The sequence below is a fragment of the Heliconius melpomene genome, chromosome 18, assembly GCF_056956725.1.
Source record: "Heliconius melpomene rosina isolate 202511_hmr_F chromosome 18, ASM5695672v1, whole genome shotgun sequence".
NCBI classification, from domain to species: Eukaryota; Metazoa; Arthropoda; class Insecta; order Lepidoptera; family Nymphalidae; genus Heliconius; species Heliconius melpomene.
The window spans coordinates 13,298,719-13,326,030 of NC_140406.1; the positions used below are offsets into that span (position 1 = coordinate 13,298,719).

Below are 27,312 nucleotides of genomic sequence, written 5' to 3' on the forward strand. Positions count from 1 at the left end.
GTCATCACACATTATTGACAGTTATAAAGATATTCCTTGTATTGTCACCTTATAAATAATTCAGACCAGAGCAATGGCACGCATCTCGCTCACGCAGCTCTTTCTTGAATATTACTTCTTGCTTTGACGACTTATGCGTTTTTCCTATCTTATCTACTACAGTCTACAACCGTCGATGACTATATCAATATGAAAATATGAATATTTATTATTTATTAACATTTTATTATTTATTTTCAACTATAATAAAACGGGTATCCTTTAACTTTAAACTTATCATTTTCAATTTAGAATTTTTTGGTAATAAAACGACTAAATGCCTCCAGATTCCTACGGAAAATGGGGGAAGAAGTTTTTTAACACTAGGTTCCCTCTGCCTACCTTGCTGTATGCAGGATACATATTTGTATTTAGACAATAAATTAAAAATATTATTTATTTTTCTATGCTACGTTAAATACTGTTATAAAATACAGCACTACCAATAAAATAAATATAATCATCACATATACAGATATATATGTAGCATAGAATCTAGACTACAAAAAAGGCCACCATTAGTTACAGTTAGACGACAAGTTTGCAGGGTGCCCTGAATCGTTACATCAATTGATTCTAGCAGTGACAAGACGTTTCCTGGTTTCAGGTTGAATCAGTATTCTCGCCACTTTCCAACCTAACTGTAAATGTGTTTTGTTTTGACACATGTCTCAATTACTGCCAACTGACATTACTGACAACTTGACTAATGCAATTGTCTGTGGCGTTAAACAAATTAGGTCGTAGAGAAAGTGTTGATTAAACAGATTATCTAAGATGAAACTTGTTGTAATTGGAATTTGTTGTTCGGTTAATCTTATTTGTTGTTATAAAGATCTTTTTTCTTTATTTCATCTGCTTTGATTTTTTTGAGCCCACTTTTCGCTGAATTCTTAAGGCATTATGTGTAGATTTCCTTGGTCTACCAAAGCGAGAAAATAAAAAATCTTCCGTGTGGGAATCGAACTCACAACCATCGCGTTTTTAGTCAGAGCTGATCCACTGCACCATGTTTTATTCCTTCTTTCCTACTTCACAAATTGTAGAGATCCAAGATCGTATTTTCTTGGAGTAAGATACGAATTTAAAAATTAAGTATTAAACTATAGTAATAAAATGTTTTTATTATAAAGTGTTTTTAATCCATATTCCTAAGAGTAAGTGCTAATTCGACACGTGTGTATAATTGGTCGTATTATATTCAATTATACAGTGTTAACTACTTGACTCACTTATCACCGCATCACAAGTGGGTACGTAATATAGCTCAAGGTTAATTTCATTTTGCAATCGCATCATCTCTTCCTCATCCTCTTAAGGGACGGGATGTTAAGTACAGTTAACTGTTATAGAGACGTTCCTCTCGTTATAGTTTTTAGGTCATTCGTCCATATCGAATAAACATCGAATCGTTTTCTTTAAAATCTTATTTTTTATGTTTTTAGATAAATAAAGTTGTAATTTTGAAATATTTAACATTTTCATTTCTTTGCTCAGATGTAGAGGCAAAGTGCAGCGGAATTTTTTAATATTAATATTCGGCGGACAACGGTAAACTGAGTGTCTTAACACTAGGTTCCCTCTGCCTACCCTGCCATGTGCGGGATACAGCGTGAAGTTAAACAAATATTTATATGATATTGTAGAGTATTAAATATAGACATAATCGATGTACACATAATAAATAACAAAAGGACATAATTCTTTATATAATTAACGTAACTTTATTCAATTAATTTAGATGTTTACACTTCTATCAATACAAGCTTCGTGTTTGTAAATTGACGTGACGATGTCTTGTTTCTATCTCTATATGTTAATTAAATAACAAAATGACGCGTTATCCCATCGCAGATAAACCATAGCACGAGAAAATTTATTATATACCTTTTCTTTCAATCAGCTTACATGACTTGAGGACTTGTAGGGTTTTAGCAGTTGTTTTAAGAGTTAAGTATTATTAACATATTCTTTTTCATCTCTACAGTATTTAACGGAGGGGATAATACCTAAAATTTTCCACCAATTTTAGACAAATAATTGAGGTGTATGTAGGTAGCGGATTTTAACGCAGCACTTTGTCTAATCAAACTAGGGAATCCGAAAAAAGTTGTAAATGGATGAATAAACATTTAACTTAGGTGAAAAATAAAAACATATATAGAATATACATATTTAAATTCGTGATTCATGTTATATTTCTTATGTTTGCTTACCTTTTAACTGTCACTTGACAAATGTCCACCGACTTGCTCCAAGCAACGCCTCTGTAGGCACGACGCCGAATAAGGAGGTGAGTCAGCTCAGCTCTACCATGTCTAGCCGTAATGGGTCTATTTACGAATGCCTCTCATATGATTTACTGTAATATAGTGTCTGGGAATTCATGATATTATGTTGCTTTTATTGTTATTATATTGCACAAATAATGGCCATGTAAGAGGATTCTGATTTTTTAAATTTAGTTTAAATTTGTTATGAAACAATTGAATTATTGTTACAATATATCCAACTATCGTTTATAAAATAAATTACTTGATTAAATGGTTGTTGAGACTTATCCTACCCTTTACATTATTTACAATATTGATTTCAATCTGTTATACTATTCTTAGAAAAGTAAATGTTACACGCCAATTGAATTGAACTTTAAATAAGATTATGATAAATCACGTAATATGCAATCTCTCCTAGAAATGTCGTGACCCCTAACCTTCAACGGAACTCGGGCATCAACGTCCGTCAATAAATCAGTGATCGCACCGTCCCGAGCCGTGGATGTAGGCGGACGGGTCGGGGAGCAAACCGGTCCTAGCGCTGTTATAGATTATGGTCCTGTTCAGTTTATAGGAAATAAATATTGGAATATATCATAGGTAATTCAACAAACTTAGAAATACACTTTGTTTACTTATAAAGTGATTTCCATAGTAGAGAGCTAAAAACAAGAAAATAGAAGTCGTTTTACCTAATATTAAAATCATTGAAATAACCAACCAACTACTCAAAAGGATATTTCAGACAGCTATAAAGCATACTAGCTATTGTTAAAAGAGGAAAAACAAAACTGAAGGCTCTTGAAATGACACCAACCTTAGCTCCTTGTATGAGGACTTGTATTAGTATTGGGTACAAGGAACAAGCGGCAGCGGAAATTTAGTTTCAAAATATGAAGTCAATATGTAAAAATATTGTTATCGTTAACTAGAGCTTTACGATTTTAATGAAATGTATCAGTCAATGCTCTTGTTTATGGGCATCAATGTAAATTTCATTTGGTTATCACATAGGCGAATCTTACATTTTTCAGTCCATCCTTGTGAGCACCGCTTCTATTCCTCTTTTGGCCTCCAGTTTTTGAGATTAAGCATGCACGTGGCAAAATGAAAGTTTTTGTATCAGTTCGTTGCACTTTTCTGTTACTTTGCAGTTTTTCTTGCTCTTTTGAAAAATGGATATTCGCACGACAATGCATCCTTCAGGTGTTGCACCTTCACAGTAATGTTGCTTTATAATCTCACTCGAGCGGTATATCAACAATCTTCTACGTTCCAATTAGACGGATCTTTTAAAGCCTATTCACATTGTTCCAAGCGTGGGTCTAAATAGCTTTTAAGGCAACAAAAGAATATTATGCACCCTGGAGCTGTTTTAAGAGTACATTTACACGGCGCCCACGAACCAGTTATCGAAACAATGGATTTTTAAGTTCCTTCTAATAAAACAACGATAAAGTATAAGTGAAAACATTTTTTTTTTGTAGCAGTAAGAAATCCCAAGATATTGTTTTTACATGATGTGTTTTTACCCATACGTTTAAATACACAGATCTGTTGTTGTACCTGCTTACCCAATGAAAGTCTAGATTACCACCAGGTGTAAAAGAGTTGTCAATTATATTAATGTTTTATACATAATATGAAACCTTTTTAATGTAATGTTTAAACGTTTTCTTTAAAACAATCTTGTTTATCTACATATTTAATGTTATGCGTACTTCACAATGTAAAATAATTTCGAATTCCTACAACAATAACTATAGCATTTCTTTTCCCCCTTTGTCTTGCTTTTAAGGACAGGAAAAAGTTATTTGTCACAAACGCTCGCCTGAATAAAATGTTTTCCTTTAAATAAAAGTCGTCTCAGTGCTTACGAGAGACTGCGGAAGTGAGATATGTACATTGTACAATATACGTGCGTGATCTATGGTAGTTTTAAAAGCTGTTACTGTTTTGGTCTATATTTTTATAAGATTTCAAATGAAAATGTAGTAACTTTTGTAGATTAAAATATTGTATTATAATAATATTTTAAAGTGAATTGCAGAGTTAATAAATAACTAATAATATGTTTAGTTTTTGCTACTAAACGTTTTAAAATTAAGAGTGTAGTATAAATTGCGAAACTCTTAACCGGGTAGAGCCGATCTGCACCGACTAAACTAAAGCATTTTTTTAAAAAATATTTTCAAATATAAAAATGTATACGATTATTCCTAAAATAGTTCTAATAACTTAAAATATATAAATGTTTTGCCTAACACAGAATTTCACTCCCTAAAATAGTTAGGCTCAGTGAAAGGTCAACCAGTACAAAAAGTACTTCAGTATATTTCAATTACGATTATTTCTCTAAGAGGGATTTGTACTCGCAACCCTTAACGAAAAAATTAAAATATTAAATATTTCATGTAGTGGGAATAGAAATCACATCGAACGCTTCTGCCTCTGCACTACGAGTACGACTGACCTCAACATTAAGTTAAAAATTAAATAAAATGAAATAAAATTAATCAACGCCCACGAGTCATTGTCAAGGTTTGTTTACGTAATGGCTGACAGCCTTGGAGATTACACAACGCGTAGGTATACTTACATTAAGTGATCGCTGGTAATGATGTTACTTCATATAACCATGGTAGTAGATTTGCGGTAAATGTCTTAGGTAAAAAAATGTTCTTTGTTCAAAAATATTAAAAAAAACTTTTGATAGCTACTGTAGAAGGGATGTGACTAAAAGCTCGTATACATTTTATATTACAGATAGCTACAAATGTTTGTACGGCCATGATTAAGATTAATGGCAGTAGCGTTTTTATTATAGGGCCGCAGAATTTTCTACGTTAAGCTTTCCATGAAATCGAACATTCGAGAAATTAATAAAATATGATGCCTTAATGAAACATTGACATGTTTGATCTTTTAATATACGAGTGTTCGTATGAAAGATAGATAGATAGATCTTTCCAGTCAAGTATAATCTTTTCCTTATCTGTTGGTATGGACTTTTTCTCACTCACATGTCACATCACTGGTTTGTACCGTTGATCTCTAAATAGGTACATGAACAACAGGAAAAATAAAGTTGTTAGTTTAAATGTTTTTACTTTAATTTGATTAAAACAGAATTAAGCGATATAAAGTTACAAGAAATATATGAGTTATGCTATACCCCACCTTATTTAAATATAGGTACTATTATTTTTGTTATTTTTCCGTCGTTTTAATGTCCAATATTATATTGTGCATTTACTTAAAACGTACTGTACGACTTTTTCTGTATATTAAATAGCAATCCTGCCAAACGTGTATTAATTAGTCAATTAGTCAACTATTATCTTTGCGATTAGTCAATTAGTTACACCGACAAAGAAATAAATATCTGAAATGTGTAGATTATTTAAAAAATATTTTTATTACCAAGTGCTGCTATATTAGTGCGGGGCCGTTGAGTTTTTTCAACCAATACGCATCTGTGTATAGAAGAGTATATTGGTTCTATCTCTGGTGCAGGGTTTTAAACTACTAGATACCACTACTATGCTTAAAAAGAGTGTGAGAGTGATCTCTTACTAAAAATCCAAACCTTAGAACATGGTGTAAAGCAAACTGAAACTTCTAAATGCTATTGTAATTCATCAAACGTACCACGCGTGCCTTTTCACGAATTGTTCGTATCAAACGATCTATTTCCAGTCGATACTTTATACTCGTAGTAATCATCAACAGCCGGGCGGCATTCACAACACTTTTATCAATTAATGCTCCGTGCGGCTTAACCCTTTGGAGAGCTTACTATTTATTCTTGGTCTAAAGTGCCGTCGTAAATCATAATTATTATTGATCTTGTCTGCCGCGTATTACAGTAACATAATGGCCCCGACGCGTGGTTCGAACGTAATAACGCGCTTGGTACGTTTTGTATGGATTTATTGTAGAATTTTTAGGTAATAATTAATAGAAACGTATGATGTTGGTGTCTACTTGATAATTTATTATTACTTTTTTTAGCTTCATGCTGTATCCTGCACTGCTGCCTGGAGGGTAGGTTGAAGAAACTTGGGATCTTAATGCTAAGACACTCTGTTTCCATAAGACACTCCCGTTCCCCCCGTTTCCGCCAAATTATGGATACATTGCATGTTGAGTCGCGGAACTCAACGCCGCGCTTTGTTTTCCTCGTTACCAGAACAAGAGAAATGAAAATAATTCATATTTTCTTTTCTCAAGTAGGACGAACCACGTCGCAGCACGTCTGCGCTACGACGAAACTTAAATGTATTTATTAACCTTAATTTTAGTTTTATGGTAAATATGCCCTTGTGACGCACCTATGATATATCAACAGACTGGGAAGCCTCCGATGATCATGACTTTAAATCAACATATAAAACCAAAATAACGATGTCACAGAGTTAACTTAAACAAATAGCATTTTAGGGAAGTATTGTTAGATACATAATTTCTGACATTTCTCTTTGTTATTAAAGTTAATATGAAATTATTATCAGAATTTCTTTACTAAGCACATCTCAAATATATCCGACACTATTATATAGCTAACCCTAGAACAGCTCACGAAAGTGGGCGATTCAAGTCCAATAAATCCCTGTTGAGCATGACCCGCTCGACCCAATTACGCGCTTTCATTTACCGGTTAGACGTATTATGAACGTTAATGTAAGGGATAAAATTGTGTATATTGTATACTAACTATATTTATAACGTAAATTGTTTACGAAAATTGCTATAATTACAGGCACCTAAAAATGCTTTTAGAAATTTCCGAGTGATTTGTCACTACATGTAGTTTTAAAAATATATATGTACGCACATAAGAAGTAGTTTCACTTTAGTTTTCTATATTATTAGGCTTAAGCTTTAGAAAGTGGTGTCTAGTATGTGCCCAATAAATCCCTGTTGCAGTAAAGCTTCACTCGACCTAATTACACGCTTGCGTTTATTGCCGTCAGGGAGAGCGTGCCCTAATAGGATTAATAAGTATTACAGCAAACAGCTTAGTAGTAAAAAAAATGTACTGTATGCTGTCATAATGTTTATTTATATTTTTTTTATTGTTAATTCACTAACGACTTGGAGACCAGAGTGTCCTGACACTAGGTTATTTATTTCTTTTTTAGACTATACTCGTATATATGTACATAGATATGTAAATAAAATATTATAGACTATATATTAATGTTTTATTTAATTATTAGATTCTCTTATTATAGGTAGTTAAGTAATATATAAAAAAGTCGTAGCCTAACCACTATTTTCATTTTAATAAAAAAAGCAGTAGTTAAAGCTTAGAAATATCGATTTACCTGTACCTGTACGATTAAGTGGGTAATTTTATTATTTCTCTATATAAAACGTAAGTAAACAACTTTATTGCAAGCGCCACCGCGACGCCGCACTTGTAATAGCACTTTCACGTAGCACCGATTAGGACCTGCTTGTTTGTGGCCCTGATCTTTGAGAGATTAATATTATTGATAGGATTTCGGATGAGCTGTCTTTTTGCCTAATAAGTGAGAAGAACAAGTATGGCAAACATCTCTTTTGTGTAATATGAGTATTGTTTTTTTAAATATTTTTATATGGAAAGAAAAATACTTTTTAGAAAATATATGAAAAATTTACTATAGCGAAATTCCTTCTGGAAAAATATTCAATTCAAATAAGTTGTAAAAGCATAGCAGAGAAAAAGAAGAGTATGTATGTAGAACTTAGTTGTCAAAGAGCTTAAACGATTTCCAAGAAGCGGTGTTTTAAATCCTACTACGATCAAATTTATATACGTTTTCTATAAAAATATTTAAGGTTCTGTTAATTTTGCAATTTATTTCTATGTTTTACTTTAAAATGAAGTCACTTTAATAACAATATAGTCTGTAATTGGGCTGAGTGAAAAGCACTTTGCTGTTGAAATTGAAAACACTGTACCGTTTTAACTTGTCGAGAGAGAAAGCTAAAATAATATTTTCTTTTAGGCTAAATTTTTATTACAAATTTCTTGTTTTATCAATAAATCAATATGTTGACCAAATATTTATTATTATACTAACAGTATATTTTGATAAAATTTTATGATAATTTAGTTATTTTATTTTCTACTTAGTAATATACATTACCTCTATATGGTAAAACTGCAACCAACATTTTATCTAAGTAGTCCAAAGAAACAATTTAATTATTCACCAATTTTATACCACTGTCAACGTACAGTCAGATAAAATTCAAGTGCGCTATCATATCGCCAATTATTTTATACTTTCACACTTGTTTTGGAGTAGGCAGAGAAAACCTGGTTAAGGCATTCCTTCCCCACTTTCCGCTGAATTTTAAAGGGCGAGTGGCGGAACTCAACGCCGCGCTTTTGTCTTGGTACCATAGAGAAGAAATAAAAATGATAAGAAATAATTCATAGCCCCGAGTGGGAATCAAACCCACGACCGTCGCCTTAAAGTCACATGCTTATGCCTCTGCGCCACGATGCCTCAACCTACTTTCACACATATAAAATTTATAAGGTTTTTATACTTATAATAAAATGATTATCCACCGACATGTTAACATAGTAAATAAATTACATCAACTTAACCGTAGTAAAAAGCGATTGCGAATATTACTATCATTAGTGTTATTTTGCATTACTAGACCCCGTTGTATATAAATACATGTGTCATTATTCTTGCGACAATTTAACAACCTTACTGGTTATTTATGGTCCACAAGTTTTTTTATTATTGTGTAAATATTATTAAATTTAGATTTATATATTTTGTTAGTAGATTTGTAATTCTTCCCTAAACGGTTTTTGTTTGAATGGTTTGAATGGTATTTAGATATACGCTTTATACGAATCTAGTTCATACTATGCATGAGAGTTAGTTTGAATTCTTATCAGTATTGGGTAGAAAACTTTATCGAGAGACGTGTTATTTTTAAAATAAAACATTTTATAAATCAGCATTGCTAAAATGTTGTATATTTCATGGGTTCAATAGCCTCTATCTCCTATGAAAACGTCTAAACCTCAAAATAGTATAGAAGCTAACCTTGCAAATGACACATTTATCTATTCAAGTGCCTCATCTGATGCCTGATAGCCGTCGATAAGCGGCGTGCTAGGGAAATTGCCTGTCACGTCGCGGTTGCGGGAGTTTCGACAACTTATTTGTCGAAAGCAGAATTTAGTTAGAATTAACTACATTTTCACTTGTTTGCAGTTAACGCTCGTCGATAACAGTAATAATTGATTATTATTATTACGCATAGCGACACGTTATTATATTATAGTACATGGTATGTAAGTATGAAGGTTTTTTACTTCAAATTCTTAAGTTTAACTGCCAAATTGACATTTTTGTACTTAATATTAAAATTCTATTAGTACTTAATATTAAAATTCGCAAACAAGCTTACTCACAGGACGTAGGAGTACGAAATTACATTTAAAGTTTATGTTGAAAAAGAGAGAGTTTAACAGTATACACTTTAGCATAAAGTGACATACAAGTTGCTATAGCAACGCGTTTTGTACGCGTCATTAGTTCTCTATTTATAAGACGATTAAGTAAAATAATATTTATATAAAGTCAAATTTTATCACCCGTTTATTCTCTTTATTGAACTTTAAGTTAAATTACGACCCTTGAAACTTTAACCGTTACATTGATTTTGAGCGCCTACTGAGAAGTGCTCCGCAATTGATAACACAGAGCTACGGCTATTAATTTCTACTAGGCGTTTCTGAGCAGGGGCACATGTGTTCACAAAAAACGCGACAGGTTGTGGGTTGTTCTGGTAACGACTCAAAGCCCAGCGTTGAGTGCCGTTAACATACAATGGCTTCGAAACACCGAAAATGGGGATCTTGTCACTAGGATCCCAGGTTCTCACTGCCTAGTGGCTACCCTACTATATAAGGGGTACAAGGAGAAACAAAAAAAAAACAACTTTTATGCGTAATAGAACAATAAGTTTATCATAGAAAACATCACTACTGCAAAACACCTGGACCTATTCACCCCGTTTAATGTCTTCTAACAAGAACCCTTAAGTTGGTCGTATCTTAAGGCTTCCTTTTATTGCACACGTAGTTTACGAGCTATAAAGGGTCGGTGAACACTTACGTAACATACAGTTCTAATTTCTATTCCATGATATTAGATACGGCGATCGATACTCATGGGATGTATCGTATACTGTAACTCAACTCTGTCAAGTCATCCGTGTTCCTGCTTCTGTTATATTGACAAATGGCCATTATCAAAAGGCAACCTTAAATTATTTTTTATAAGATATAAATTTCGATAGCTTTCCTATAAATTTATAACGCCTTTGATGAATGCTTATTTAATTTTTTTTGCGCCTCCGAGTCAGTATCTATTTGAAAAATGTCCGATTAGATTTGCACTGCTGGTCAATTATACCCTAGATGTTTTGGTTGTCGATATTGTTGGACGAGGTCAGGCGTTTTATCATATGCTCGATTAATTTTGTATTATTAATTTTAAATTATTCGCACAGGTAGAGTTTTACTACAGGTACATACTACTAGTTCATACTACAGGTAGAGTTACAGCGAAGAAATTAAAATATTATTTAATTTCCTCGAGTGGGAATCAAACCCACAACCAGTCAGCTTCACGACTATCCTCAGTAACATATACCTATATTGGAAATTAATCATAATATTTATTCCTTTCATTTTCATTTACCTAGTTAATCTAAATAGACACAGTAGCCATCTACTATTTCTGTCACCAACGCTAGGAAAAGGCAAATTTACTTCCTCGATCTTCGCCAGATTTAGCTCTAATGGCCTAATTGTCGCTTCACGTGTTTATCCAATTGCCTGATTGTACTTGAACTACGGTCACCGAGATGTATTGTCGGTATCTCGGATTGGTTGTGTGGGTGTCGATTGAACTAATTAATTTTATTTGTGCAAGGCTTTTAATGGCTACTTATAAGTTTTATAGTTCATAATATCTTGTAGATACTGGATCTTCACTCTGTATTACGTATATAGGCGGGAAGGCAGAGGGAACCTAGTGTTAAGACATTTCGGTTCCCATTTTCTGCCGAATTTCGAGGCATTGTTTTGGTGCCAGAGCGAAGAAATGAAAATATTAATTAAATAATTCCTTTTCCCGAGTGGGCATCGAATCGACAACCATCACGTCAGCGGTTCTGTCGTGGCGCAGGGTACAAGGGTGTGACTGCATTGTATTGTTTATTTAATAGGTCGTATGCGGGATAATAAAAGCAGATAACTTAATACATCCTTCTTTGGTTTAATCTTATTTCATTGAGGAATTTTAATGTTAAATAAGTTACAAGTAAAATTTTCAAAAAAACATACAAACGTACATTAATTAACGCTTTCTTGGCGCAGTACGACATCAATGAAGTGAAGTAATGACTCTAACTAAGCGGAAATTGGAGATAGTTATCATCATATTATACCGACTTTTCTTAAAAAATTTGAAAATGCGTGAGAAAAAATGTTAATTGTTTTCTTTTTTTCAATCTTAAGTAATATTATCTATATTAAAATACCTCATTGTTGGTACAGCGTTGCTGTTCGATGGTTACGGGTTCGTCACTCGTGAATTATTATTTATAAAATTTTAATTTATTATTTCATCTATTAATACGCAATGTTTAGAGCTCAAGTGGAGAGCGGAGAAAAGAGAGTGTTAACAATAAATACTAATACATGGATATGCGGAATAAAATAAATATATAATTATCTCTCGTAAAGATTGATTGCGTATATGAAAAATATTTATTATTTTAAAACAGGAGTAAAGGACAAAAGAACAGCTCAATTTGGGCGAAAGTCATCAGATAAAAACAAAAGGGATATTTCCCCTGTTACAAAATGGAATGAAAATTAATAAATGTTGAAGCAAAATGAACATCGAAACTAGGTTAGCATTTTATATACTTTTTCTGCCTTCGTTTAAAACTAGGACTACTGTGCGCCGGCCCGTAGGCAACGGGGAACTTTTTAATTTATAATTGCTCGCTGCTCATTCAAAGCAGTAATCATTGTATGTATATTTATTATTATAAATGTATGGATTGTAGAAATGAGGTTTTGCATAAACCTATATATGAATACAATACCTAAAAAATTTTTTTTGAACTAGTTGTAATGGTTTCGTGTGACTTGAGGAATGAAGTATTTTCATTTCTTTGCATTGACAGCGAGACAAAGTGCGGCGTTTAATTCCATCACTCATTAAGCATGTCTCGAAAATTGGTCGGCCTTTGATTTCCTCTGCCTACTTTTCTTTTTGCTATTCAGGAATGTGAAGCAGTTTTATTAACGAAATATTTTCTAAATTAATATCATTTTACTTCTATATGAAATAAAAAAAAAATAAACGTTTCGTTTTAATCAAGAGTAAATTGGAATCAAACCCACTGTCAATAACGAAAGGTCTACCGTACAAGTGAGATAAATATAACGGCGGCTCTATCGTAAGACGTAAATAGGCTTCGTAAATGCTCTAGTAAGCAAAGATTTCAGTCCAGCTTATATTCTCGGTCCATTTCACTTTCTAACACTTGCCATGTAGATTATAATAATCTCTGCACGGTATCGGTGTGTACAAATAACATTATGTTGTCAATCATGTTGAATATGTATTGTTTATAGTTAGTGGGTTAACTTTTGTTTCATTTTTTTCTTAATTATAGTTTAATTGTATCATAGTATTCATATTGTCTTCTTATAAGTTTTTTTTAATACTTAACTTACTTAATAGATAATTAAATTATAATGAAACGTAGTACATATAGGTTTTGTTAATAATAAACAGATGAAAGTTTTTTGCTTAGTATTCTTGTTTTTATTTAATAAGTGTATGGGATGATATGCAAATCTCATGTGATTATATTGCTGATCTGACTTGAATAAGGCACTCCCATGTTTGCGCTTGTGCAAGATATAAAAAAAAATATTAGGTTCTCTCCTCCCTTCTTGCAAAATTGTAGCCAGGTAAGGTGAAAATTCTTAATTACATTTGTGATGTTTATAATGCTATGAAAGACGTTTTCCTAGTTGATGTTCATTTACACATTAGTGTCAGTGCTTTCAGTATTAAATCTTTATTAATAAAGATATTATTGAATGTCTATTATGTAATAATTTAAGACGACATTATTTTATAAACAAGCAGTTCATGATATGGACCGTTTATTTTGAGAGTGGTGTAAGTCCATTTTCTTTTGTTTCGAAAATTAAAGGTTAGTATGTCGATGATTATGCAATTTCATTTACCGACCGATTTTAAGTTGTTCAAAACATGGGTTTTTTTGAGAAATTAAACACGGACTAGTTATATATAAAAAAAATACATTAAATTAAGCATGAATTACGTGATAGCTCATTTTTCTCAAAAATGGACTTACACCACTTTCAAAATAAACGGTCCATATATTAGAACAATTGTTATTAAAATAAAAGACTTCCCGTTTTCCATCAACAATACTTTTTTAACCAATGTCAATATACTAAAAAAATGTCAAACTTTACTCTAAAAGAGGTGTGTGAACTGTCTCTCAAATAAGGCATTGAGTACACCATATTGTTACACAAGTCAACTATCGACCATCTGGACGCCCTACAAATAAGGGCCTCCTTTTTTTTATTAAATCTAACGGTCTTGGACTGTAGCTGATTTTGATCAAATGCAAGCTTTACTGCGTCAAATGAAATACAATCATGAAATTGGATTGTATCGGTGTACGGTATCTGTTGTCGTAAATATGGGTTGTCGTTGATTAAAAACTTTAATATTTTTCCTATAGCTACCTAGTGGCATAGTTTGAATTGATCTGGATGTCTACAATAGTTTTCTTTTTCATGAAAAATCTTTCAATTTTCAAGTATTACTAAGTAAAAGCACACAAAAGCTCTACATTTATAAATATTAAATTAATATTTGAAAGCAATTAATCGAGTCAATAGCGCGGTTTCTTATTTGTCGATTAGATCGTGACTTGGCTGGCGGCTATCAAGATTGCTTTGGAAGCTGTCAAGTTTTATAATAATACTTTGTAATCCGTAGACTATTTGCCAATAAGTACCTTATTCCACTTTGATGAGTCTGTACTTCAATTTGCCGGCCGTACTGCACTTTCTAACGGCACTGATTATTATCTTTCTATAATGATACTTATTGCGTTCTTTTTGTATACAACGTTCATTCAATTTTCTTTAATAAGCTATGGAATTGAAGATGATACCAATTTTTTGTTAATGATCTATGAGGGCAATGTGAAACTTTGATTGGCATGTTTTTCCTGCCCTTTCTAATGAACATGGCGAATATGCTAGTTTACTTTTAATAACTATAAAACTTTTTATTTTTTGTTATTCAAGCATTTAAAGTAAAAAAAAATGTTTAAGAATTTTTCTCCCTGTTCAATTTCCTTTGAGAAATATACGGATTCCCAAGGAAAATGAAGAAAAAGAAAAACTCCTTAATGCCATACTTGTAACAGTATTAAAGTGAATAACTAATGCAAAACATGACAAACGTGCTGAAATTGGCGATCCCAAGGGTCTCGTAAGTCAATGTTAAATAACGAGGCGTATTATTGCCATTATAAATATTTTTTTTATTAAAAAAAATTGAAAAATTCGCCTTTGTATTTACAAGGACCAAATAAAATTTTCTTTATATTGAAAATTTTGCAATATTTTTCAATATCATAATAACTAAAAATAGTAAGTAAGTAGAGTAGTCTCTAAGGTATCCAAATCAACAGGGAGTAGAGCAAATCCAACATCACGGTGTATATTGTCGCTATACCCAGTACCCACTGGCGCGTAACAGCCTCGCCGACTCCCGCGCAGTGCCGCCATGGCGGTGTGGTGCGGCGCGCGTATACTGCCGCTCGAGAGGCGCGTGTATTCCATCACGCTGGTGGTTGGTTCATATCTTGAATTATTTTTGTGTAGAATGGGGTATTGTGAAGTGCTGTTTTTGTTTGAATTTGGGGAAAAAAAAATGTATTTTTATAAAAGTGGGGAAAATATACGGCAAAACTTCGTGATATAAATAATATTAAAGGGCTCTTTTATAATAAAATGTTTCGCTTTTGCTTGCTTGCTTGAGAAAAGGATTTGCAATTTACATAATGAAATATTTAAAAAAGTCTTGAAATATCTTGTCATCTTCTGTAGAACGTTGTCTTCATTAGTTTTTATAACTTTTTTCAATTACGAGAGGATTACGTTTTTACTTGTTCTCTTTTCTCAGTTCTCATTGTTGATAATGGCTTGTGAAATTTAAAAACAACATTCTTATTACGATTGCACAAAGAAATGCGCAGCTTATAGAAATTACTAACGGATATGCCTTAGGAAATATATTTTTAAAGTAAATCGTAAGTCGTGATATTGGTACCGTAAGTCAAACTTGCTATACCTAGAATTATTGTACTTAAAAATAATTCTCCTTATGAGGGCTTGAACCCGCGACTAAACGTTCAATGAGAACGCGTCCCAACTGAATTGCAACTCAGAATTAATATTGTTTACTGTTTATTTTTATGATTATCACTAGTATTCTTACAGATATTTCAAATGATCGTAATTTTTTATGCTTCGCCTAACACTCCATTACAAATCGAATCTGAACATTCTGTAACTAATCGACAACATTCCGACAAAAACATTACTTGAGATAATAATACACAAAGAAAGTTGTGGAGCTATGGGATTTTATGGTAGTGACCGATTTTTATTATATATTCTTTGGATTTGATATACATGTAAATTGTAAAAAATGGTAATCTAGCTTTTACGCGAAGCTCTTTTAGGATTTTTGCTATTACTAGATTTGTGGCGTAAGCCATTGCCATACAAAACTTAAAATTTCAAAAATTAAATATCTGATTTAAACCCCAATTTATTGAGACTAATTTGGTCCAACAATGGCTTCAGTTTTGTTATAACAATGGGAGATTTTTTGTATTTTAATTTCTATGGGATAAAAATAAATGATTGTATTTTGTAAGAACGTAACAAAATTCTCAAAAATTCTCACAAGCTGTATTACACTTTCCTGGAATTGTTATTTTCCTTAATCCACCATCCAATCCACTATCCAATCCACCATCCAATCCACTTCCTGGAATTGTTATTTTCCTTAATGTTTATAATATGTAAAGAAAATCAATAATTTCTTTTTCAAATATATATATATAATATACACTTATATATATTTGAAAAAGAAATTATTTATTATTTATTATTTACATATTTCTATACACAATAGGTGCTTATTTACAAAAATTTTCGTTGTAAAATAGTAAATGTTACTACTGTAATCAGTTAAGATAAAATCTAGAATTTTATAGCTCGATGTTTTTCGCCTTATAAATTTTTTTACTGTGTAGCAATTTTTCCATTACTTTTTTGTTATATGTTTACCTAATACCTATATAGATTTTGCCATATTTTTTATTAAAAAAAATGTAACTATATATAATAAAAATGTGAGTGATCGGTGTCTGTATGAGAGAGGGAGTAAAACTATTATTGGGGGTATTTAGCAACGCAACAGAACCCCAAACCACGATTTTTTTTATTTTTGTTTCTCAGTGCGCTTGGACACACTAATCTCAAAAACGGCTTTACCGATTCAATGCAATTTTCACTATTGAATTTTGATGAACTTCTCTCAATATTTTATGCTTGTACTAAATATATTTTTTATTCATGTATAGCTAAGAATTATAAGCTTTAAAAAATTCAATGAAGTACATTATAAATATAGGTTATGCTCAGATTTCATATAATTTGTACGCTAGAGCTCGCCTTTGTGAGAATAAGCGGTCATCACGAATTGGGTGAACGGAACAAATTTTCTCTTAAAGTTCTTTGTGATGGTAGTCTCAAACGTTGGACTCTCACATTAGGCTGCCTTTTTAATAATTGATAAAAATATAAATAAGTGCCAAATTAATTTGCAATTGTACTACGAATATTTTAAATATTAGGATCTATTATAATTTGACCATCAATCGCAATAAGAAATCTTAGAATTGGCTTGGCTTTACCTAGAGACTTCATTACTTTTTAGAGAAATAAAGAACTTCATCGAGGCTAGTCTAGTTTTTACAGGTGTTTTTGATGGTATAGTAGATATATACGTGAACTGTGTTATTAAATGATATGTCGATGTTTATTAAAATTGTTGCTTTTAGCAAACTCCGAGAAACTTCTCAAAAGAAAATTTCTCTGGAATGTGTTATTGATACATCACAAATACACTATTTATATGCATAATTGATTGTACAATTGCGTCTAATTCCCATATGAGGTTAGAATTGCTGTAGGTATATTGAGACGACTGACGACCAATTCTTGTAAATTTCAGATAGCACAGTAAAGAAATGTTTTGATATCATTGAGTATTTTGAAATAATATTAACTAATGATTTTGCTTCTTTCATTTCGTAACTGCTTAGTAACTGAGTGTTCTATAGGACTTAAGTTCATCTCCGTATAGACGTTTGAATTATAAATGTCCATGTTGAAAAAAGGCGACTGAGAATTAATTAAGGCTTTTAATTGAATATTTTTAGTTAAAACAATCTGAAAATTTAAACCTTTAATAAAGTAATAATAATAAATTACTTAACTATAAATCACTGTACTAAACCAGTATTATAGCTTTTAAATAGCTATTTAACAGTTAACACCCCAATACCCCATAGCTCTTATAACAAGAACTACAATAGAGCATAGTCACGATTGAATCAATCATGACGACTGGGGTAAAGTAAATGTCGACTCGACTTGACTAATCCAGATACCGTTTGAAAGCGTATAATAACAATTTAACGTTTGGGATATGGAGCAGAAGTGAAGTTATTTGTTCAAAGCAGATTTTTTTTTTATGTTTCACGCTGTATCCCGCATGTAGCAGGGTATCTAGAAACATTGTTTTAACTGAACCGGAAATAACTTTAACATCCTAACGAAATTAGATCTTGATATTAACATATAAAATAGTTATTAAATCATATACTCGTATGTAACGTAATGTTTATTTCTATATACTTTATTTGATGAATTATTTTCTTTATTTCCAGATAGACCCAAACACAGCGTTCCTTCGCGCGGCTCGCGGCGGTCAACTCGACACAGTAGTCGACTTACTCGACTCCGGTGCTGTAAAAGATATAAACACATGTAATTCGGTAAGTTGTTATGATATATTTATATATATTTTTATGACATATTGTTATGATATATTATATTGATATATATTGGTAAGTTGATATTGGTAATTCTTATATACTTTATTTCGTCAGCTCTCTCGTCAGTGCAAAAACAGTGTATTTCTAAAAACAAGCACCTCCAAAGTACGAACTTTTGCTGTTGTCACAAAAAAATAAGCTAGCACCAAAATTAATTAATTATACCTAATCCACGACTGTACTTACTGTTTATTTTTATCTCGCTTTAGCTTTGAATGTTTTTGTTTAGTTCAATGATCTCTGGTACAAAGGAAATCTATCAGTCGTAGGTAGGTATTGGCTATTAAAGATTTGTTATCAGTTTTAATTGTATAACGATTCTACGTAGATATTTAATATATATGATTATAATATAAATTTGTAAGTTATAATTTATGTTCAACATATCAATAAGGCTCTAGTAAAGTAATTATCATATTTAGCCAAAGTTATATGTAACCACTATTTAGCCTTGACTGGAGCCTATTTAAATTAACAACCAAATCCAACCCTTGTCAAAAGTTAAACCGTTTTATCCCTACAATTTAGTATTACCACAATACGATCGACTAATTAATTGACTCTATGATATTGAGATATTTGCATTTAGAACACACTTTTCAATTAGAGTATTGATAATTAAATGGTTTTTAGTTTTTATTTATATAATATTTAATAATAATTTTAATCATATTTAAATAATTTTTATTTTTCTCTTCCAATAAGACAAAGTGTGGCTTTAAGTTCCGCCATTTATCTCGCAATATCTCGGAGTCAGGGAACTCTGTTACCCATTTTCCGCTCAATTTTGGAGTCTTGTTAGTAAAGCGATAAAATGAAAATAGTTCATTCTTCTGAGTAGGAATCGAACCTACAACCTTTTCGTTTATAGTTTTAATTTTACGTAAATTTCCATGTTATTTTCCAATTATACATATTGAATAATATAATAATAAGCTTTACGACCTGATCCTGTGACACATGGGCAGCTGTAAGCTCGCAGACGTGATCGATATCGGTGCCAAGTCCCGAGACGAATCGGGTCAAGTCATAACTCACTTGTAGTCCTCTAGGAAAAGCTCTATTCTTCTCTGAAAGCACATTTATAATAGGCCCCTTAGATAAAAGTTCTTGCTACTGTAATAATTTTATATTAAATTGTTACTATTTTATATTAAGTCGCAAGAACTATCTAAATAATTCAAATGAATGTTGTATATTTTTATGTTGCAAAGACGTTATTACTGCCTATATCCTATCCTATCCTATATCTTATAAAACAAAGTCGCTTTTCGTGTCTGTCTGTTGTTTCTAACTCTTCTTCTTCTAAACCACCCAACGGATTTTGTTGCGGTTTTCACCATTAGGTCGAGTATTTTTCGTAGAAGGTTTATATATAGTTTATTATTTGTGCATTCTTATGTAAATAAACATAAATACGAAAAATATGAATAAAGTCCTACCCGCTGAGACACTTTCGCGCATGCGCTGCTTTAATGGTAAGTACTACATGAAAAAAATATACTGGAGTATTGTTCCTCTCAATGAGATCTACAAAAAAGTCCGCGAGAGCATATTTTTATCTTCTAAGGATAACGTGTAGTGATCATATTTCTGTCTAAAAATAATAATTTCAATATATTTTTTATTGTGAGGGATATTTTTCCATAATGGTATTAATCCTTATCCTTTAAAATACTTTATTAATTTTCTACGTTAAACGAAGATAAAATTTGCTTTTTACACAATTTCGAAATTGCGAATAGTTTTAGAGAAAAACGCATTTAATTGTTGACACATCACGTCGTTGACACTTCAGCAGTATCGACTCAAGTTTCACTTATCCCTTACTCTCAGCATATAAATAAGTATATTAGTTACGTTGGCCATTTAATGTAGATCAAAACTGTCTTTACTGTTTTAAGTACTTTAGAAGTTGTTACAATATCAAAAAATCCTTGCTGCGAAACGGCTCGCCACTCGCCATGCGTCCGCCGCGCCCGCCTGCCTTACACGCATCGGTGGTTCAGTGGTAGAATGCTCGCCTGCCACGCGGGCGGCCCGTGTTTGATTCCCGGCCGATGCATTCTATTTAATTTTCCTCACAGGCAGCCACGTAGTGCTTGCTTTTCATCAGGGACAGAATACCCTCCTCACCCACAAGCAAAAAAAAAACCCGCCTGCCTTTATAGCAACGAAGATTTAGAAGCGTTTGCACGTATTGGATAATTAGAGTTGAATGTATTATTTAAGCGCGATATATTTGGTTTCACATTTTTTGTAGTAGTTATTAGTAGGTAGGCTTTTGTTTATAATTTCTTCCGTTTAAAAATAGTCATTTAACTATCTAAAAATAGTAATCCATACCTATATTATAAATTCGAAAGTAACTCTGTCTGTCTGTCTGTCTGTCTGTCTGTCTGTCTGTCTTTTCCGCAATCAGGGCCAAACCGCTAATTTAATTGTGATAAAATACTCATATAGAGATACTTGAGGGTCCCGGGATGAACATAGGATACTTTTTTTTTCTCATATTTGTAATATTTTCGTTATATACCAATATATTAAAATAATTAATTTGACAAGGAATTTATTCCGCCATGTTAATAACAATCGTCGCTACGCGTTGCTAAGCAACAGCTTGCAAAGTTTGCTGTTTTAAGAAAACGTCACCCACAGTGAGTTTGCTTAATGCATACATGGTGCACGCCGATATAGATTTATACAAATCTTTTTATACAAATCATTAACAAAAATTAGATGATTTCTATAATTTATATTCATCCTTATGAAAATAAATATAATAGTCACTTTTAGCATTTCATCTAGATGGAAACTATAATTTACTGTATAACATTCTAATAAATAATTAAGATGTGACTGATTCCAAATGACCTAGCCTTCGGGCGGCATAATATGAGTATGACCGACGCGAACGGGCGGATGACTTTGATGATTTTGTAAATTTTTATAGATTTTCGAATTACTATTATTTTTTATGTAATTATTTGCTGCTTATAATTAATTTATCTCAATTCGGTTATCTATACCGATGTTATACACTTAAAATATCGTAATTTTAATCATTTGAGATTTTATTTAATATTGTTCGCAAAAATTAATAATTATTTAATATAGAAAAATGTTTAGTACGCGCGCACAGCAAACTTTAGGTTTTTTTTTCTAATATTAAGAATTTCCTTTAGTTACTTTTACTTCTTTGGTTTGTTCATTTCGGTTACTCAGATATTTTTTCTAATAATAAATCTCCACTTATTATTATTTTTTAACTTATTTTAATGATTTAGGCTTATATTTTCGCGGGCGTAGCCGCGTCCGGGCCCACTAGTTTAAATATATTTTAATAAGTACTTGAAAAGATTAGTAGCACAGATTTAAAATTACGGTACCTACTAAAAAATCCTTGCTGTGTAAAACAATTGGAAAATCCTTATTGAAACTACGAAAATGCGGGTTGCATTAGGGTTTAATTAATTTTCACATTATACATTATATGAATAATCCAGTAGTAAAAGCGGGCGAAGCCGCAAGGGGGTCGCTAGTTTTTTAATGAGAAAGAAAATATGTAAAGGACCTTTGGGAAATAAGACAAGTTATGGAATTCTTGCGAAGTTCTTGATTAAATTTGGTTTTCCACGTTCATAATAAAGATTTTAGATTTTTTATATAGCGATATGTCTAACTAGTAGATACGCTATCAATTAGTAATACGTTTATTGAGTCGCATATTGGACGTGTATGTATTGTATATTCCTATGTAGTTTAATAGATGTATATATTATTACTTTATTGCAATCAAAAGATAAATATATATGCAAGATTAAGTAATGCCGTTTACCACTCAATTTCTATATATTTAGAGAAAAGGGTCAAATACATATAATATACACAATCATAAACTCATTCAAGCACACGTTTGCGCCACTGCGCTAGGAGGGCCTCAATGAGGCCGTGTAATTGAATATGGTACTCTGCTCGATTCCCACTCGAGAAAATGACTTGGGGAATTAAAAATAAATTATTAATTATTATTTTCATTTACTAAATCTAGTAACGAAAACACTGTCTTAATACTAGATTCTCTCTGCAAGCGAGCGTGAGAAGCTAAAAAAAACTCATAATTCAAATCCAATCGAACGAAGACATTTTCTTTGAAGACATTCGTCTAATCAAAGTCGTCATCAGCAGTAACATCAAAGTAATAGTCCCCCACCGCAGTATCTATCAGTTCTATAGCACCATAAGTGCATCCACAGCCAAGACTAGAACCGGGTGACCTATTAACTCACTTTGCGGTCTAGGGACCAATCACCCTCGTAATTATACACAGTTCCCCGGCTATTTCATTATAATTTGTATAATAACGGCTTTTGAAAGGGTTATTTCTTATTTGTTAATGCCTATATTTTTAGTCTACATTGTATGGGCATAATAGTTATTGTGTAGGGTGTCAAAATTTTATTATAATTGTATGTTTTTTTTGTTTATTTTTAACAGACATTTACTTTTCTTTCAAAGTATTGCAATCTGAATGGAGAGGAAATATTGAAGCATATAAAACATAATTATTTTTTCTTTTGTTTATTTTTCAATTATCTTTTTACTAGCTCTATTGTTGGTAATAGGTAATTAATTAAGGTAGTTAATTAAAAATAAAATTTGATTTTTTCTTAGTACATTAAATCTAGTGATAAATCTTCTATATATATAAAATCGAAAGGTCACTCACTCATCACGAAATCTCAGAAACTACATGTGCTAGGAATCTCAAATTTTGCATAGGAGTTACTTACAGGACGTACGTGCTCGCTAAGACGGGAATTTGCAATATTCGACTTCTAAGGGGTTGTTTTTGGGGTCGAAAGTTTGTATGAAACTTCGTTACTACAAATGCTAGGAGTCTCAAATTTTGTATAGACGTCACTAGGACGTAGTCATGGAGACAGAAATTAATAATAACATAGTTCATGCGGGTGTAACCGCGAGCGGGCCGCTAGTTAATTATAAAATTAATATCTTTAAGAAAAATCTTAAGAACTAAATTATGGACCACTATTTATGCTCCCCAGCATTACTATACATACTTCAAAAGAAATGTAACCAATTACGCTTGCGTTTGACGGACGTTCATGATCTACGAGCTTGCTTCCTTGCAGTACCTACTCATATATCGACTGGTTCCTGTTATCTTCATGAAATTTATATGAAAATACTATTATTGCTATCTGCTATTTATTAAATAGTAAACTCAAAATGTTCCAAGCCTTTATAAAAATCTCTTTTTAAGTTTTACCTCAATTGTGGCATATACAGAAAGAAACATTTAAAATGTTATATACATATATTTTATATTTTCTCGTCATTTTATATTTTTTTAAATTATTACGTGGCACAGGTGGAAGCTAGGAGCCTGGAAATTTTATATCTCTCGGTTAAAGTATAATAATTTCTATGAGTGGGAATCGAATCCATCACAATCGTGCCACCGCGCATATCATTTAATCCGTGTCATTATAAAACATTGCTCGTATTTACGTAGCTTGTCAAAACCCAATCTAAAATATTTTATGATCTATCTCCGCCAGAAATGTATGAACTTCCGCTGCATTAATTCACTTACAGAAATAGCTCCACCATATTAACATACATCCGCGTTTCAGTGTCACGGTGATCGTATCGTTTTGCATACAAGTGTGTCACGGTTATGTTTTGTTAGCTTGTGTGGAAAATCAAAATCATATATATAAATATGTAGGTACTTTGTAGGTATGAGAACAATATGCATTGTGAAATTATTCCTGACTTCGGTATGTCGATGTTGAGAATGCTATGTTAGCAGATTGGGTTGAACTGCAGATCAAAAAATGTCTTTGTTAGTATGTATGTACATTTTGTATAAGAGATTTGTATGGAACTTAGCGTTACTCAATAATTATTGTTTTATATTATATTTATATTGTAAGGTTTTTTGTGTACTATCATGATTTATATATCATATATTAGTTTTTTGTTTACTTTAATAGTTAATTTCTCTCGTATGCTTGTTGTTCCAACTTTCTTGCTCTTATCATCCATTGCACAGCCGTCTGTGAAGTAGTTCATGGTTAATTATCGAAACGAATGTAATAAATACCTATATTTAATATTTTTGATTAATTTGAACTTTATTTTAATTATTTATGCAAATAAAACATTTATTGCCAATTATACAATGGAAAATAACTTCCTACCTTAAAATCATTGAATAATTTCAAAGATGGTATTCAAATGTATAATTAATATTTTTATTGTGAATGGAGACGACCTTCAGAGTAACTAATTGTTCAGCTCCACTGCACAAACGTAGCTAGGATCCATTACAAATTCACAGGTGCCATGACTTGCACAGTCTTGCTATAAATATATACCAGTCGTACCTTTAAGTCTGCGATTAATAGTTAAAAACGTTAGTTGTCAGTTAAATAATAATAGTTAATTATTTTGTGTACCAATATACCTTTTTAGAATTTAAACATCTAATAAAAGTCTTATTTTAAAAGGTAATATTATCGTACGAGCCTTTTCACGAAATAACTCTCGTGGTAGCCTAGGTAATAAATAGCGTCTGATTATAATCAGACGCTATTTATTACCTTTTTATAAAACGCGACCATCGTGAGTTCGATTCTCACTCATGAGAATGAAATATTTTCATTTCCTCGCTTTGGTAAAAAGATGCGCAATGTCTCTAACATTAGGCGATTCATAGAATCAAGAGTATCTAAACACTACGCCTTCAATATGCGGGAAAGAATGAAGCTAATAAAGTAATTCTCGGATAATGTAGTAATGGTAGAATCTAGATGTTATATATTACAAAACAATAAGCTTGCCTTTAATTTGCTATGAAAGTACCTGTTTTAAAACTCGATAAACTTAATTGAAAATATTGCGAAATAAAACCAGTGGCACTTTGTTATAAATTTTCACCCGAAATTTAGTTATAGTAACGTTGTATTGTAGAGGCAGTTTTTTACATAAAAATATTATGAAACGTAAAACATGTGAATACAGCCTCATTCATTATGTTATATACTCGTATTTTAACAATAACTGCTTTTGTTATGCCTCTTACTTTATACTAAACAACTAACACAATGCTATAAATTTATAAAAGAATCACATTGTAAAATTTTTAACCATAGCCAACCATATTTTTAAATAAAATACTTCTGAAGTGGCAAACCATTTCATATTATAGTTTTGAGTTAGATACGGTTTTTCTTCCCGTCTTAGTCAGTCTCAGTCTGCTACTCTCTCTACAATATTAACAAAACACTAAATATTTAATTTGTCCAAATGGAGCATTCCTAATTATATAAAAACAATACTTTCCATTATTTTCCAGAATGGTCTCAATGCTTTACACTTAGCCGCCAAAGATGGCCACATTTCTGTAGTCGAGGAGCTTCTAAAGCGCGGTGCGACAGTCGACGCAGCCACTAAAAAAGGTATACATTCGTACTTATTTAATCTGTTAATAATAAAGTTAATATATATATTTTTGTTATAGCATAAAGCACTGTTGTTTTTTAGCTTTACGCTCCATCCCGCATATAACATAGGAGAAAATAATTGTTAAGTCACTCCGTTCCTAACTTTATGAAAGATTTTCGATATTACATGTCGAATGGCGGAACTATTAATGAGGAAATGAAAATATTAAATAATTCATGCCCCCCTGGGGGAAACGAACCTACAACCGTGGGGTTACACGCTGTGCTATTGCGCTACGACGTCCTCAATATATACTATTCTCAATATTTCATAATCCCCATAAAACTAATTTCTTTTGTTCGCTACTTCGTGTGTGGCTGTTAATACAGATATATTCAGATGACTCTTCTCTGCTTTGTAGCGTCTACAAAAAAACTAAAGTTTTATTAATTAAAATCATCAAAATTGTAGCTTAAAGTGTAGCTTTAAACTCTCATTCTTTCTTCATTCAGGCAATACAGCACTTCACATAGCATGTCTAGCCGGCCAAGAATCAGTAGCGCGGGCGTTGCTCGGCGCTGGCGCCAAGGCGGATGCCCAATCCGCGGCAGGTTTCACCCCCCTATACATGGCGGCTCAGGAGAATCACGCGGGATGTGTGAAGATGTTGCTGGCAGCTGGTGCCAGTCAGACATTGGCTACGGAAGTATGTTTTGACATTATTTGGCAGTAATTATTTTCCTCTCTTTGCGTCTAATATATTCATTTTTCACTTCACGCTATGTCCCGCATGTAGGGTAGGCAGAGGGCAGGCAGAGGGCCAAGTGTTAAGGCACTCCGCTCCCCACTTTCCGCCTAATTCGCAATCGAACCCAAAACTTGTCGCATTTTTAATTTCTGATCTTCAACCTTTATCTTGAGTAAACATAATGGGTTTGTATAAATATCATACGATAGAAATAAATCAAGCAGAATGTATATATCATCCTAAAATAATATTTGAAGAAGAAACTGTTTGTTAGAAATTCAGAGTTGTTTCAGTTCTGAACATGAAACATGGATGTTTTTGAACGTGAACGGTTTTTTTTCTTATTGTCCATATTTACAATAAATATTTTTTGTCTTTATATTTCTATTGACTTTTGGGCAATTTGGTGCGTTATTCGAGAAGTTACAGGTTCAAATTCCGTCCAAAGTCCTGACACTGTAAGAGGTG

The 27,312-nt window shown here is 32.1% G+C and overlaps 2 protein-coding genes across 5 annotated transcripts in view; one reads left to right on the forward strand and one right to left on the reverse strand.

Moving 5' to 3' along the window:
• P5cr-2 (Pyrroline-5-carboxylate reductase-like 2) overlaps positions 1-27,312 on the reverse strand; it is a 379,085-nt gene that overhangs the window by 39,585 nt on the left and 312,188 nt on the right. The gene's annotated exons all lie outside the window — the stretch shown is intronic.
• LOC146529641 (uncharacterized) overlaps positions 1-27,312 on the forward strand; it is a 110,307-nt gene that overhangs the window by 26,179 nt on the left and 56,816 nt on the right. For 3 of the 4 annotated variants that reach the window (XM_085201655.1, XM_085201658.1, XM_085201656.1), the window contains exons 2-4: positions 18,453-18,560; positions 26,008-26,110; positions 26,609-26,802. In XM_085201655.1, coding sequence (XP_085057781.1) covers positions 18,453-18,560; positions 26,008-26,110; positions 26,609-26,802 — 405 coding nt within the window. Of the gene's footprint in view, positions 1-15,195; positions 15,278-18,452; positions 18,561-26,007; positions 26,111-26,608; positions 26,803-27,312 lie in introns of those variants that run through there. The other variant, XM_085201657.1, reaches the window with a different exon arrangement.